At 42.9% G+C, this 17,272-nt stretch overlaps 1 protein-coding gene across 1 annotated transcript in view; it reads left to right on the top strand.

Moving 5' to 3' along the window:
- Positions 1-11,604, top strand: part of ZNF574 (zinc finger protein 574) — a 114,451-nt gene extending 102,847 nt beyond the window's left edge. The window contains exon 2 of the mRNA XM_044080792.1: positions 8,370-11,604. Coding sequence (XP_043936727.1) covers positions 8,461-11,511 — 3,051 coding nt within the window. The 5' untranslated portion in view covers positions 8,370-8,460 and the 3' untranslated portion in view covers positions 11,512-11,604. The remainder of the gene's footprint in view (positions 1-8,369) is intronic.
- Positions 11,605-17,272: the final 5,668 nt, after the last annotated feature.

Here is a 17,272-nt window from a genome sequence, read left to right as displayed (position 1 = left end):
AAAGAGTCTGTTGCCTGCTTCTCATCTTGGGATTGGTGCTACTGTTTTACTTATGATGAGAAAAGAAGCAAAGGAACATTTTATCCCAGCATCTCAAAATTCTGGTGAGACCATCACTAGTAGTAACCAGGCAGTAGACATTCAAGCATATCTCCTCTCTCTTCATCATTCTTGACTAGCTAATTCATTCTTTTCTGTAAGTACTGCTTGATTTGCTAACCTAACTTCAGAATTTCTTCCCAAGTACTTCATCCATAAATCATCAGGGTCTACTTATCAGTTTTCCCTGAAGTGTTTGGCAGTACCCTGAGTAAGACGCAGACACCTTGAGTTGACATTTTTTTTTCCTGTAAAAGCACCCTTGAAATTTCACCATTACCTAGTTGCATGCATGGCAACTAGTTTGCATTGACCAGCACTGTCCCCAGAGCTGCAAACCAGATACTCCTGACATTTACTTTATATTCTAACTCCAGCCATCTAATCAATAAAAAAGGGCCTGTTGCCATGGATATGAACTTTTCCACTATCTCTCCTACTAGCTTGATGGACATTTACTGTCAGAAGGCAGTCGAACCCACTTCAAATCGAAGTCCGGAGGCCAAACGGCGACACTGTCCAACCCGACATTATTTAAGTACGAATCTCACCCCCATCTCGACCCATGTTGATGCCCGTTCAGAGGTTTACGTCGAGTCATATTTTGACAGTGTCAGAATTCGACGTTATCGGTTTTGCAAAGTGGGCCGATGATCCCGTCATTTGATGGGGTCCGGTTCGACCTTCTGATGGTAAACCCTTGGTGGATATGGGCATCCTGAGGCAGTGTAGAAATTTCTTCATGTTTACTGACGACCTGTTACCATATTAGTTTGAGAATTTTGTGAAATGTATATACACAATGTCCCTGGAGGCAAAGCTCTCGCATAAAAGCACTCCTAATGTTAACCAGGTTGTCAGTTTCACTACACCCATTACACATAGTTCAAAGTAGGCACATAGACCCATACATCCTGAGACACTTCCTATACCCCAGACACCTTCTAGAAGTAGTACACATAACACACACCCTCAGCAGCCCCGAATGCACTCAGTCAAAACAATACCAACATCTCCTCATAGAGCCACATGTTATGGAGCCGCCTCCTAAGTCCATAAAGAAAGCCACCACACAATCCAACATTCTGATCATGGGAGACTTCATTGTGAGACTCACTGATGTCCCTTTCACCAGACTGAACATGATTAGTCTGAGATGTGTTTAAATGGTTTGTGTTTTAACAATGGCAGTTATGAAGTTAACAATGGCAGTTCTGAAGAAGTCCCACTTGGGGACGAAAGCGCTTAACGGTCTGTAATAAATCTGTGAAGTTTTATCTTTGATTTTGCTGTTTCTTCCACATTTCTGGTGTGGTTATTAGTTGGACTCCTGCTCATTTGATTTTTGTCAGTTATTCTAAGGGAGTACAATATTTGTCAGCATGAAAGGAGATGGTCCACAGACTATGCTGCTGTGCCAGGGATGGTCTGCACCTCTCCCTTGTAGGCTTTCGAATACTAGCTAAAACATTGTCCCCCACATTAGGCAATGCCTTACTGAAAGTACGTCCAACATAGCAAATCAAGACCAAGAAAATCTTATGCTACTGCTCAATGCTAGGAGTCTAAATAAGAAACTTCACTCCCTACAAGCTCTCCTCACCCTAGAGAATGCTGACGTCTGTGCGGTCAGCTAAGGACAATACACTACATGTATTTGAGTTTCTACATAGACAGGGACTAAAGATGCAGGTGTCTCAATTTACATCAAAAATAAATATACCTCAATGCTGGTCAAACAGGACAATGCACTTCAGCTTTTCCATGTTCAAATTGCCATAGGCAAGATCCCATGCTATTTCCTTGGAAGCTATAGGTCCCCCTCTGTGACCCCGGAAACCAATAACGTATTTAAACTTACTGGAAATCCTCACCATTCAACCCAGTACCATAGCCATGGGCGACTTTACCCTGCTATTAACTGGGAATTATGTATGTCACCAAACATACAGGCACAGAGATTCCTGGATTTTGTAAACACAAACTCCCTGGACCCAGATTTTCAGTACACCAACTCGGGGTGGGGTGCAACCCTACTGGATCTGGTCCTCACTAATGTGGGAGAGTGCAGCAACCCAGTAGTGTAATGCCTTATCTGGTAAGGTCAGACCACAAAATGGTCACCTTTTGAAGTAAACATAAAACCTGGAACCCCAGTTAACCCTAGAATATTCAGGAACTACTCTAAGGCTAACTTGTCACCATTAAGTGATAACCTGGCAAAATTTCAAGCCCGCATAAACCCTGCCTATATGGAACTGTTCAGAGAAACTCTGTACAGGCATGTTAATAACTGCATACAGGCAGCTCTACCCACTAGGAGGAAGTACAGAACTAACACAAAAAAGGACAAAAAAAAAAAAAGCCACCCTGATGGAATTACAGCAGGCTGTATAACAGAAGGAAGAAAATCCTCGGATAAAAGCACACTCATCAAACTAAACAAAAAACACAGGCAAATAGTCTGCCAAATCTAAATTTGAAGTTAATTTGGCCTCCCAGGCCAAAGACAGCCACATGTCATTCTTTAGCTATGTCTGCAACCTCAAAAGACAATACACAATTGTATGCAGATCTCATTGTTAATGAGCCCCCTATAGTGAGCCAGGAGATGTAGCAAACCTGCTGACTAACAAATTCAGCTCCAGCTTTACCCCTCTCTCCCCACTCAACCTTCCCTCAGGAAATACCTTCAAAATGTAACCCCCCCCCACACACACACACACACACACACACACACACACACACACACACACACACACTGTCACTAGAGGGAAATGTCCTTAGTGCTGTCTTTAAGGTGAAGAACATTGCATCAGTGGGCCAAGACTATATTCTAGGATGCCTTCTCAATAGCATGAATCATGACCTATCAGGCCGTGTGGAATTGCTATTTAACTGTAGCCTCCAAACAACCAGCTTGCCCTACAGATGAACAGCAACAGTAATCCATCTGCTCTGAGGTGGGCCATCTACAGACTGTGGAGACTGCAGACCCATAAGTCTCACTAGTATTGTATACAAAGCCTTGGAAAGAATTATCATGGAAATGATCAATAATGAAATAGGAAAACTCCAAACACTGGACCCAACCCAATTTGATTTCATTAAGGGCAGGTCATGTCTACTTAACCTGTGGACTTCACCAAGAAGGTTACCAAGGCAGTAGATGAGGGCAGAATGGTTCACACTGCCTGCCTTGACCTGACCAAGGCATTTTTGACCTACTCACAGTTTAGCTAAAACCCCTTATGTCACATGGTAGATAGCCAGCTGGCTCACAGACAGGACCCTAAATGTTAGAACTGGATAGTCCACATTAATAGAGAGGCCAGACACAAGCAGAGTCCATCAGGGGATCAGTCCTGGGACTGCTCCTTTTTGGAATTAACGTCTCTGAAATTCAATTTCACTGGCCTCTGGCTGATGAAATTTGCAGACGTTTGCGAATTGGAGCAGTCCTAGAATTTCCTACCAACTCAGATATTCTCCAGGAAGGGCTGATGCACACAAAAATAACTGGTGTCAGAGCCATGGACTAAAACTAAATGCCAAGAAATGCATAATAGCATCTTTTGGGAAGTCATCCATGCATATTAACTATCATATCGACAGCACCCCTGTAAGAGATGACCCAGTAGTCAGGGACTCTGGGGACATTAATCTAGACTTTGAGCATCGTGTGTATACAGTAGTCAGAAAATCATTCTGTGTTGTACAACTTATAAACAAAGGTATGGCATCTAGGTCTAAGGAAGTCATTGTTCCACTGCTTTCATCAGATCTATCATTAAGTACAGTGACCCCTTTGCTATGTACGTAACCAGACACATCCTACAATTGGAACGTCCACAGAGGTTCCTCACTAAAAGAATACACGGAGAGAGTAAGTAACATGTTCTCTGCAAACCACCTCAAGGCCCTATCCCAGTATTCTGTCTGCTACAGACTGTTGATGGGAGATCTATGCTTGGCATACAAGACATTGTCAGACCCTGCCTTTATGGACCCCCTGCATATCCAGAAAACAAGCAGCACCAGACTGTAACCTTGCCTGTGATACAAATGGAACCTGCTGGAGTAGGTTCCCCATCCAAGTGAAGCAGAGTTCCTCCCTAGTCCAGTTCAAGTGTAACTTGGACATATGGATGGGGAACAGGAAATTCATATCTGGTTTGGCACTTATGTCTTTAATGAATGCAGGCAGCCTGTAAATGGTTAGTCTCCCAGCTTGTAAATGTTTTAAGCTCCCAAACCCCTGCTTACACTTAAGTTGTCATAGATTTGAGATGTATGCCTAGGTTTAAAAAGGCCCTCATGGTCGTTAGCCTGGTAAACACTTATGAACCTATAAAAACTGCTCAAATAGTGGTGATCACTGTATAAAGCAAGTACATGTGCAGTAAATCAAGAACATTTTTTTTCTTTGCCTAGGTGGCTCTTGATGCAGGTGAAACACTTAAAAGTGTTGCTGAATTCTATGTAAGTGAGTAAAACCTTGCAAACGTATCTTTCTTCCTCTACTATAAATTAGCCATCTCCAGGGCAGATACGGAGTCTGTGTACACCTTCCATTTCCTCATCTTCTTCATTGGTATATGCTTCAGCATATATTTTGACAGGAGTGGAGAGCAGCCAGGAAGTGCTAGAGTCATGGTTAAGTGTATTGAGATAGACTGTTGTCAACATAGCTTGTCCACTGTCTTTTTTACATTCCACATTATTTTCGCACAGAATTATGTCTTGGTCCTGGGATTTGAGGCCAGGAAGTTGTTTGGCAATGGATCCAGTACCCTTGGTGTTGATCTGATCTCCAGCTTCCTCTGGGCTGGAAAAGGCTGTGTGTCAGCATAATTTCTAACTTGCCTCTTAACAGTGATGGAGACCAGTCTGTGTTGGTGGACATTGCAGTGCTGGCATCAATACCATTCTGATTGCTTCTGTTCATCTTCTCTACATTTTATTGCATATTTGGGAGACATACGTATATTGATTTAGGATTTTTGCCTGGAAATGTTTACATAGATATTTGAATACCCCAAGTAGAATTCATAGGTGTTTATGACCTTGGAGCCAGTGAGGCATTCAGAGTCTGTACATGTGTCAGCATTGTATGCGTAGGCCTTCCCCAATTATTGCTATTGCAGTGGCTTAAGCCAAAGACAGTGTTCTATTCCTGTGACATCCTGATCTTCCCCAGCCTACACACAAAGGAAATAGATTGCTGAAGAAGATTGATATTAGAGTTCTGGATCATCTTCAGTTTCCTGTTCATCCTCTGAATCTTCCCCATGTTGGAAGCATACATGTAAGAGGACTCTTGTCATCTCTCTTCTATAGTCTGCTGCTTAAGGCTGAGAGGGTGGAGATGGAGGTAATTCCCTAATGCCCCCCTCCCAAAAATTGCTACATGTTTTAGGGAGCTTTCCTTATTCCCCATAAAGATCTTACAGGATGTTTGCCAGTCTTCCATGCATTCTTTGACAAAACCCGAGCAGTGCCCCCTATGGACATGATTTATTTTGTAGTCAGGGAAGCGTAGAAAGATTTAGATGCAGTGACCGTTATTCTCAGGAGGTTGGACAGGATCGTTTAGTCACCAAGGGATTTTGAACACCTTAGTAGAGACCCCAGTCCCCATTATAGACTCCATAGTCACTGGGTCAACCTGAAGAGGAAGTTTGCTTCCCGAAGCCCAGACGTTCATCTCCCTTATAAGGAGTCTAGGGTGTTGGACTGCGACATGAAGCAAATTTAAATGTCCTTCCCATTTTCTATTCAGGTGCTTGGTTATCTGTTGCATAGGTTACGTTTTCAGCTTGAGCTTGCCCGAGAAACTAAACCAGGTGCAACAAAAGTTGTTGGAGGGTAATGAGATTAAATGTGAGCTTTTTTCTCTGGCAGCAGACATCTTTCTTTTTCTTACCTGACTGTGCATCTAAAACAGAGTGGCACAGATGAGGCAGCAAGTGTTGGCATAATTTGCCCTCACACCTGGCAGCACCTGACAGACTTTGCTGAAAATTTCAAGGTGTCCTTCATCAGTATCCCCTTTAATGTACAGTCTTTTCAGTCAAAGTCCAAGAGAAACTTCAGAAGACATAAACATGGTAGGAGTGGCATACTCCTAAACATCAGTTGTGATATCTTGCAGTGTACTTCTGCCAAGATGCAGAAGAGTATTCCGCTACTTTTGTTTAAGTGGAACCAACTACAGCAAAGAAACCATCAATCTTAGAAGGGCCAGAGTGGCCATGGAGACTTCCAGAATGGAGGCCTACTCAAAGAAAGAAATCGATAAAATTACGGCTGACATATCTTCTTCTCGGGGGTGGGGAGTCGCAGCAAAATTGGTGAAGACTTGTCTAATCCTCCTGCACTAGAGGCATTGTGGGAGTCATTTCTTCCATCTACCTGTATGGATGATGATTTTGACAGATTGATTCAAACCATTATATCCATAGAGTACAAAATTCCATCCCCCCCCCCCCAGCCCCACTCCCTTCCCTTAATCAAATAGGTACCTCATCAAAAAGTCCTTTAGAGAGGAATTGGAGAGGTCCCACCAGACCAGCAAGGGTCTGGATATGGTTCATAGTCTTTTTTTTTTCTTTTATTATTATTATTATTACCAGAAATATAACAGACTATCAGCAGTCTCACTAATTTTGCCTTGAACTAAAAATTCCAAATGGTGTCTTAAAAAGGATTCCGCCTTGCTTGTCAAGAGGAGATTGGATGCGCTGCTTGGACCTCCATCATGCTTACTTGCACATTATTATTGCAGTGGAGTTGAGGTGCTTGTACTTCGTTGTCAGAGCCAGAGCCATCCTTTATTAGTTCCATACCATAAAGTCTCACCTAAACCACATTGTTCAGCAAATGTATGACTGTGGTCATAGCAAAGAATAGGCTACAAGGGAGTCAAGGTGTTCCCTTACTTAGACACCTGGCTACTAGTCATGTTGACACTATAGACAGTCTAGTTCCAACATGGGAGTGTCTGCTGTTTTTCCAGTCTTGGGATATTACAGTGAACACTGCAAAGTTCTGGGAAAAGCCACTGTAGAGCAGGTTTGTCTTCTACCATCCTGCAAAATCTTATTTCCTAAAGTCATACAGAAGACCCACCACCCAACGTTAAGCTTTGGAAGTCCTTCCAAGAATCAGTACTATAGCACTGCCAATGAAGAACTTAGTACAGTTGTGTCTCACTTACTATAATTGTAGATGTTTGAGTAAATGAGTGTTGTAGTACAGTCTCCAACCTTCCATCCCCTTTATCTGCTGACTAGTTGTCTCCCGTTTGCTGGGTTCAGGGGGTGGAGGAGTTTTTTCTGCAGATAGTCCCCTTATCTCTATAATCCCTTCTCTGTCTCCTGTGTTTTTGCTCATTCTCACTTAAAATCAGGCAGCTGTCTAGGTCGTGCTATCCTTGGGAATCAGACTGCTTGTTCACTACTTAGAAAGTCCTGACGTTGGTGTCGATGGATGCCTTTCTTATACCCCGATTTCCTAACATCTGTCTTCAGACATCCATCGGCAAGGGATGATGTAAAGACGGTAAAAATCGAGCTAGCCACTGGCTTCCGCATGGCAGAAAGACCCAAGAATCAGCGCTGCAGCATTAATCTACTCTAACACATACAGTTTTGGTAAGTGTACAACTGTACTTTCTCCCTTCTTTTGGAAATGGCCAGAGTCAGTTTATCTATCAATGTATAGAGTAAGGGAAGAAAATTATTCATTTCTTGAAACACAGCAAGAATGTTCATGCTTTTACACAGTTTTTGAATACTTTGCACCTTGGTTGAACTGGCATATGGGTGCTGGTGGTGGGGAGATGCTTCAGCTCCACCCAACAGATTCTCAGCACATTTCCTCTGACTTGAAATTATACCTCTTTTGATTTTGCATATATTTAGGTGTCTGTTTTTGGGCCCTTCATTCATTTTATTTTTGGCATCACTGTCTCTCATTTTTAAGTTGCTTATAGTTTGTAGTGAGTAAAAGATGCAATTAATTTGCATGGGTGAGAAGATGGCTTTTATATTGCTGAAGATGAAAACTCAATTCCTTTTCTGCAGAGATGCATGTAGTGTCAAGACGCTGTGCACATTAATATTGTGAGAGTATTTGTTTTTACTTAACACTGAAATAGCTAACAACCAAATTAAAAGTAGTTAATTTCTAGTCTGATAACCTAAAAAAGAGGTGCATGTTTCACAGAGCATATAACCTAACTTTGTGTTTTTTTCTCCCCTCTCCAGGAGTCTCTATATTATGATACCAGTGTGGAAGAACTGTTTCTGACCGATGTTCAAAACTCTAGTTCTGTAGCTCTAGTCTATAGAGTTAGACATGGCAGAGGCTCAGGAGGTTCCGCAGTCTGTGTATATCCAGCACCAGTACATGTGTTCAGAGTGTGGACAACTGTACAACAGCTTGGCGGATGTTTTGGTTCATCAGCAGAGCCACGTTGTGATACAGAGTTATGAAGTTACAGGAATTACTGAGTCAAATGCAGATGGAGAAATTCAGGCTTTGACTGTCCAGGAGAACCAGTACCAGTGCCTTGAATGTGGGGCATTGTTAGTCACACCTGCTGAACTCTTACAGCACCAGGAGATGCACTTAAGGGTTTTGTCCCAAGGATCAGACTTGCAGACTGCAGTACCAAAGTCCATGGCTACAAGTCAAATACGGTATGAATGTGGAGAATGTAAAGCACTTTTTGATAGCCCAGAAATGTGGCTTTCCCATCGGCATTCTCATGTTAGTGAGCAACCTCAAAATGTATTTGCAGGTTTACCTGCAGCTCAGATGGATGTGGGCTTATCAGGTGTAGTGTCTCAGCCTGAAAGCAAGGAGACATTAACTGTAAGGGAAACCTTTGTGCAAAAAATAAATGACGTAGATAAGGGCTTATCAGGTGTAGTGTTGTCGCAGCCTGAAAGCAAGGAGACATTAACTGTAAGGGAAGCCTTTGTGCAAAAAATAAACGACATAGATAAGTTACAGGTCCAAAATATCAATCCTTTTTGTAAAGTGTCTTCAAACCAGAACTGGGATTCTGTTAATCGAGAACACTCTTACAAGAAAATGGACAACGATGAGTTACATCAGCTGTCTGTTCCCAATGAAGTGCACATTTATAAGCGCCTAGAATGCCCAGATGTTTTTCGTGTTCCTCAGGAGTTTATGGATCACCAGTTAACACAGTTCAAGACAGCAGACAAAGAAAGTTTAGAGACATCAGTACCATTTGTTTCTGGAAGCCAAGAATTCCAGGTTACATTGCACAGTAATACGGTAAAGGAGATAGAAATGCAGAAGTCCACAGAAGTACAGGATCAGTCACTAGTGACAAGTACCTCGGCTAAAGAGAGTGCAGGTGTTGAACTTGTCACTGTTGACAGTTGTGCAGGGAAACTGCCATCCTGTCCTTTGGAAAAATCACTGGTGAAGGTAGATGAAAAGGCAAAGTCCTCTAACAAGCCAAAGTCCTATAAATGTTCTAGTTGTCCTAAGGAGTTTTTCACTTCAGAAGAGATGAAAAAGCATGAAAAGGACCACAGTGGGAAAGAATACAAATGTTCAGATTGCCACAGCATATTTCCATCTTCCAGTTCACTTCAGTGGCACAAGCAGTGTGAGAATGAAGGGGCACACAAGTGTTGCTTGTGCAGTAAAGTTTTCAAAAAAGCATATTCATTGAAAGAACATATGAAGGTTCATAGTGAAGAAACGCGCTTTCTGTGCATTGATTGTGGATTGGGATTTAGCACAGAAGGGATTCTTCTTGCGCATCGACGGAGCCACACACCTAATCCTTTCCATCGCTGTGAATGTGGCAAAACTTTTCTTAATATGACAAAATTTCTCTACCACAGACGCAGCCATTCAGGTAAAGGTGAAGATGCTTCATCAAGGGAAAGGGCAGAAGAACAAAAACTGGAGATTGCAACTGCTCAGAAAGCACATTTAGGCTCTGAACCTGCTAGATGTCTTCCAGATAAAGGGGAAGCTAGCCCAGCAGAACCAGAACTTGTACAGGCAGGTAGCTCCACAGAGGAAGATGGGCAGACCCTTGGATGTGAAGTCTGTGGAAAAGAGTTTTCCAAACGCATACAGCTAGCTCGTCATCAGAGGTTTGTGCATACGCTTGAAAGAAGACACAAATGTCAGATTTGTGGCAAAATGTTCAAAAAGAAATCTCATGTTAGGAATCACTTGTTAACTCACACTGGTGAACGTCCATTTCAATGTAAGGAGTGCGGCAAGTCTTTCAATTCTCAAGCCAACCTTTTGCGTCACAAACTGACTCATACTGGTGAAAAGCCTTATAAATGTGCACTGTGCAACAAAGCTTTTACTCAGTCATCCAGTCTCCAGCAACACATGTTTGTGCATAATCATCATTATCCTTACGAATGTGAAGAGTGTGGCATAAGCTTTCATAGACCATATAGGCTATTGCTTCATCGCTACCATCACACAGGAGAATATCCTTACAAGTGTAAAGAATGTGATAAATCTTTTCTGCGTAAGAGACTGCTTGAGGTGCACCAGCTTAGCCACATGGGGCAGGAGCCTCACCGCTGCCAAGAATGTGGAACCATGTTTGCCAATGCTGTGAAACTTCAGGAACACAAGTGCAAACATGGGAATGAAACATTTGAGTGCACAATTTGTGGCAAGAAGGTTAGCTCTGCTGTCAAATTGAAAGTACATGAGCTGACGCATGCCGGAAAGAGACCATATTGTTGCAAGCAGTGCAGCAAAAGTTTTAGCAGTGAGGCAAATCTGTTGGTGCATGAACGGAGGCATGTAGGCGGCAGAGTTTTCAGGTGTGATGACTGTGGGAAAGTCTTCAGCACAGAGACTTCTCTTCAGGTTCACAGAAGGATTCACACAGGTGAAAGACCTTACCCCTGCCCTGACTGTGGTAAGGCCTTTCGTCAGTCAACGCATTTGAAGGACCACAGACGACTGCACACTGGTGAGAAGCCCTTTAAGTGTGAAGAGTGTGGCAAAGCTTTCACCCTTTCTGTGCGTCTTGCTGAACATAGACGTATCCACACTGGTGAAAGACCATATACTTGTACAGAGTGCGAAAAGACATATCGGACATTTTCAAACTTGTGGAAGCACAAGAAAATCCACAGCAACCGCATTAGGAGCAGTCTGTCTCCAGCAGACTTGAACAATGAATATAGCAATGCAATTGCTATCATACAAACTGTTGAGCCCATCTCTGTAGTGGAGGGGATTGAGATTTACCAAGCAACATTTGATGGAGATATACAAGTACAAGATCTTCATCTTGAAAATGTAACTGTTGAAAATGTGCAGGTGGAAAATCTTAAAGTAGATGGCTTGCAGACTCTGACATTTGTAGAGAATACTTGACATTAAGGTTATTTGGAGTCATTGGGTTGTTTTGTGTATATTTTTGTCTTATGGTACATAGTGTTATGAGGGTAAATGAATTTAAGTATAAAATCGTGTCTCTTGTGTTTGTTTAAATGTAATGGCTGTTTTTGAACCTTTTCTGTTTTACTAGCAGTAATTTTTTGTTGAGGGAGAATTTGCCATCACCTGTATAAGACTGACAAAAAAGTGCAACACCAGCTTATTGTTCCTCAGCTGTTTTGTATGCTAATTGCACATAGAGTAGTTGCACATCCATATGTGATAGAAGGGCATTTCTTTATGATGGATGTGCAGTAATTGGGAAGCTGTAATTGCTGATTAAATAATTCCACGCATTTATTGTCACAGAAAATCTGTGACATTCTTGTTAGGTAACGATATCGCATACATACAGTTGTAGGATTGTAAGTATGTTATATTTAACTAACATTCCACTCAAAATGTACTGTATATAGCTTCGAGACACTCTTGCAGGATTGCTTGCTTCTTGGCTTGGTGCTGACACTAGGAATGAGCAGGACAGCCTTTCTCCCAGATAGGTAGCCATTAGTAACTGTTTTCATGCTGGTGGTTGTCTATACTTCAGCTGTAACAGGTGCTTTTTTGGGGCTTCCCTGCAGTCCTTCCCCATTTCTTGTTGGCTCATGCTTGAATATGTCTTTGTTAATGTATGTAATTTGAGCTGGTATAAAGAGGCGCATCCTTATTTTAACTGTAAGGTCACTGGTATAAGCCATTAGACAGCTCAGTGTCTGAAACTTTCAGTGGCTACTTAAACTATTCCCCTTTATAACCCCCTTTACCCATAGTACTCTGCCTAGGGGTCATCCTCTCCAGATGCTATTTTTTATCTTGTTACAATGAACATTTCACAGCAGAAAAATCCCAATCTTACTTTAGAATATTTTCAGAGGAAAATAGAAATTTGTCAGTGTGTTTTTTTTTTTGGGGCCTTGAATCTTGTCTTGGTCGTTTTTTGCTGTTACTACTGTTTCTTTGCAGGCACTGAGTTTAGAAAGTGAGAGTGCCACAGTAAACTTCACCACAGGACTAGCGTGCTGTGTGTCTTTGCCTTGGGAAGCAAAATGTCAACAGAGGTGACAGGTTTTTATTTTTTTTATTCCCACGGGTCAAAAGAGCAAACCGTATGTATGGGGAGAACAAACACAGCTGGGACCAGTTGCACCTTACCACCAAAAGATGCTTAATAACTGGCACTATTGACATTTCCATCTAATTCACCTAAGGGTCAGAAAAGTAATTAAAACATCAGCCTGAGAAGCAGACTCTGTAGTTCTTGGTACTAAAAACAAGTTTGATAATATAGTTCTATAGTAGCATTAGAGCTGACTTCAAAGTCTCTTACTAAATTGTTAATGTCAGCCAGATTGACATCTCTTGACTAATGAAATTTCTCAAATTATGACCTTTAGGTCATCTTCTGCAAGGTCCTGTTCCCCGTCCACGGTGGGAGTAGATTACAAGTTTGTGGAAGCATTTATTAGAGCTGATCAAAATGTCTGTAGCCTTCTGTCTGTCTAGTTTTTTGGCGGAGAGGCATTTTTTTTTGTATTTTTTCCCTGCTCTGCCAGGGACTCTGGGTTTTCATTGCTTCAGCCCATGCTGTCAGTGCTAATACCAAGGAGCTTGGCATAGTTTCATATGATGCTAATTTTGACATTCAAAGATGGGTCACCATTAGCTGTAGTCTTGATATCAAGCCCACAATTCCTGATGTCAACATCCTTTGCCTTTAGTGTTAAAATTTCCAGACCAATGAGTGTCTTATGCCTCACACTGAGGCGTCTGTCTTTCACAATTGAGCTTGCTGGCATTCTCAACAGAGGAAGTCTTTTGGCTGTTCATACAGATGCTTTAGATGTCATATATGTTGTAGGTACCAGTGAGGCAATTGATAGACATATATTCTTCATGTTTCACTGTTGCAGTCATCACCTGTGGGTTATCCCTGCTGTGGTAGCCCTCGGCCTGCGAGACTACCAGAGTCCATGTTTTTTATTGTGTCGGCTGCACTCGCCTGCACTCTGAAGTCAGGTCGTCAGTGCTGTAAATCAAGGCAGCCAATGTCATTATATCTGTCCGTCTTGCTGTGGAGCCCGTAGCAGAAGCAGTTTGCACGAGTGCAGGTCGGTCACTACCAGAAGTTGAATTTCAGCTGAAAACGTCTAAAGCTAAGTACCCCGTTCGTGATCCTTTTTTCTTGCACTAACCAATGTCCAGAAAACTTAACAATTGTCTCACCTGTGGAAAGCAGATCCCACACCAAGGCTTCCATTCTTACCGCGTCTCTTGATTAGGCCCAGACCACGACGTCCCCCTTTGCTGGTTCTGTGCTCTCTTTAATGCGAGACCCATTCACCATAGAGATCTTTTTGTAAACCAGTTATTTTCGTGTTCTGTCTTCGCATTCTGATATGGCATCCATCAGTCAACAGTCTGTGAACATTCTGAAAAAACGTAGCGATAAAGATAGATGGATCACACAAGGCTAAGCCTTCTGACGATGCTACTGCTAAGCAGGTCGTCAGTTCTCCGGAATTCAGTGAGGCACTTTCGCAGCCCCTGATGCCAGAGGATCTCATCTTCCTTATCCGGGGTAGTCAGGCCACAACTTCTAAAAGGAAAAGGCACCCTTCTCCAGAAATTATGACAGAGCAGGATTCTGAGGAATCTGACTATTCAGTTTTTGAAGAGGAATAGCATCCCTTAACTGCTTATGAGGATTCAGATGCAGAGAAATCCATCCCTTCTGCCTCCCCTCCAGAGGACCTTTCCTATGGGGAAACCCTTCACTTCCTCAGGGAACATTTCCAATGGGAATCCCAGGACTTCCCACAGTCTAAGAAAAGACGTAGAGTTTCTGGACCTGTCTCAGCACAGCCCCCTGGCCGCCTTCACTATTTTAGAAGTGGTGGATGATGATTTCCGTTAATCTAGCTTAGCCCCAGATGCCCTCCCTCCTGCTCCCAGTAAACCTGACAGGTGCTACAGAGTACTGGATTGTCACAAATACCTGTACAGAAATTCTGCTGCGACCCAGAAGTCCTTACACAGGGACCTAGAGGAGCGAAGACTAGTTCTGCCAAAATCCTCTTCCTTCTGACAAGGACTCCAGAGCTCTGCATAGATGGGTAAAAAAGTATACACCTCAGCAACCTTAGCTATCAGAGCACTCAGGTGTCAGTTCCATATGTTAAAATATCAACAACACACTTTGGAACTATTAAAACAGAAAATTGCTACTTTTCCTGACTTGCCAATTCAAAAGAGTTAGCAGATTTACTGCACTCATAGGTTCATAGGTAGGTACTAGGCTATTGGCCCTAGGGCCTATATAAGCCTAGCCAAAGGTACCCCGGCTTTCGCCACCCAAGAAAATTATATTCCTGTGCCACTGTCGAGTAGAGCCACAGAAGTGATCCCCGGAGTGAATTTCCTATCTCCCATCCAATCTTCAAGATTTTTCTTGAGTGCTAATGAGGAGCTTTGTTTGATATAGATAGGTAGTTTGTTCCACAGTATGGGAAGTCTCTGGGACAGGAATCTATCCCTCCAGCATGTTCTGTTTATTGTGGTGACGAGGTTTAGGTCCCTAGAGTGTGTAGCTCATAGGGATTGGGATTTCTTTAAGGGGAGCATGTCTAAAAGCTCTGGGTTTGACATAGCTTTGTGTGTTAGGCAAAGATCGCCTCTGAGTAGGCGATATGCAATGGAGTAAAGCTGCAGTTTTTTTGAGACGGTCTGCATAGGGCATCTCTTTGAGGCCGGTAATCCTCTTTGTGAGGTATTTCTGTGGCCTTTCCAGTTGTTCTAGATGTCTTGTGAGGTACATGCCTAAAGGGGCATTGTACTCTATAATGGGTCTAATGAGTGACGAGTAGAGGGGAACAATGACCTCTTTTTTCCTGGATGAGAAACCTTTTGTGATGAGGTGTGGCACATAGAAGGATTTCCTGACTACTGTGGTGATGTGATTATCAAAGGAGAGACTACTGTCCACCTGTGTCCCAAGGTCTCTTATCACACTTTCGGTGTTAAGTAGACTACCACCTATGTGGTAGTTCATGGGTACTGAGTTTTTACCAAAAGGAATGACAATGCACTTTTTGGCATTGAGCTTTGACACCAGGCATCTGTCTCAGCAAGGCCCTTTTGTAGGATGTCCACATCTTTTGGAGTTTTGATTATGGCTCCTAGTTTGCAGTCATCTGCGAACTTCGTTAGCCAAAGACCTTCTGTGTTGGCCTGTACTTCAGAGAAGTAGATACCAAACAGGAGAGGACCCAGGACTGAACCCTGTCCATTTGTCACTGGTCTGAAGCTGGATTTGGAGTCTGCTACTTTCACAGTGTGGGTTCTGTCAGTGAGCCAGTTGGCAACCCATCTTGTGACATAAGGATTTATACCTAGGTTAGTGAATTTATCTATAATTCCAGAGTGGGGGATGGTGTCAAAAGCCTTGGTGAGATCTAGATAGGCTGTGTGAACCACCTTACCCTCATCTACGGCTTTGGTGACTGCTTCATAGAAGTCTATCAGGTTTAGGAGACATGATCTGCCTTTTACAAACCCGAACTGGGTGGGGTCCTGAGTTTGGAGATTACCAATGTCATTGTTTATAAGTTCCATGATGATACGCTCCATAGCCATGCAGACCTGGCTCGTTAGGCTAATGGGGCGGTAGTTTCCGGGGTCTGTGGTGGCTCCACCTTTGTGGAGTGGGATAAATGCCACTGTGCGCCATTCAGTGGGCACATAGCCTGAGGTGAGGCTATGATTGAACATGGTACTTAGGTGGGGTGCCAGTTCGTTCTGTAGTTCATGTAGAACACAGCCTGGGATGTCGTCAGGTCCCATGGATGCTGTGTTCTTGGCTTTGGATAGTGTGTTTTTTACCTGTGCAGCCATGATTACAGGAACTTTGCATTCTTCTGGTATAGAGATGGGCCCTTTAGGGGATGACAGAGGGGTAAAGTTAGCACTGAACCTATCTGCCAGGATGTTGGCAATATCCGTTGGTTCTGTGTATTTAGTGCCATTGTGCTGTAACTCAGAGCAGATCTGAGTGTTGCCATTGAGATTCTTGACGTAGCTATAGAATGCTTTGTGGTTGTCTTTAGAGTCAGTGGTGATTTGGTTTTCATAACTAGCTTTGGAGGATTTTATGAGGGATCTCTTCTTACTGAAGCAGACCAGGGAGTTTCTCCAATCATGGGATTTTACTCTTTTTTTGCAACGGTTTCTTTCTTCTGTTGTAGAGTTTGTTTATGGCAGGGTACCACCAGATTGGCTTCCTTTTTTAGGAGGATAGCATCTTGGTTCTGTTAGGGATTGCATGATCCATGCACTCATGTAAGTGCTTATAAAGTGCATTTGTGTAGGATTCAGCAGTCATACCTCTATTGTCCGTCAGCATGGGTGTCGTGAAGTTTGCCACTTCTGTCTTAAAAAGCGTGAAGTTGGCTTTGGAGAAATTTTTTACTGTGGTTTCCCTAATGGGGGGTGGGGGAGGGATGTGGATGTCTAGGGTGATTAGCTTATGGTCGGATCTGACCAACAAGGAATTCACCTCTGGTGTGGAGCACCGGTCGCCCATGTTGGTAATAACCAGGTCTAGGATATTGCTGCCCCTGGTGGGGGTGTGGATAAGTTGATCCATGGCATTGGAATTGATGAATTCCAGAAAACGTTGAGCACAAGAGTTGGTACATGAGTA

This window comes from Protopterus annectens, chromosome 8.part0, assembly GCF_019279795.1.
Source record: "Protopterus annectens isolate FY-2018-M chromosome 8.part0, PAN1.0, whole genome shotgun sequence".
NCBI classification, from domain to species: Eukaryota; Metazoa; Chordata; order Ceratodontiformes; family Protopteridae; genus Protopterus; species Protopterus annectens.
This window is presented reverse-complemented; position numbering and strand designations above follow the sequence as displayed.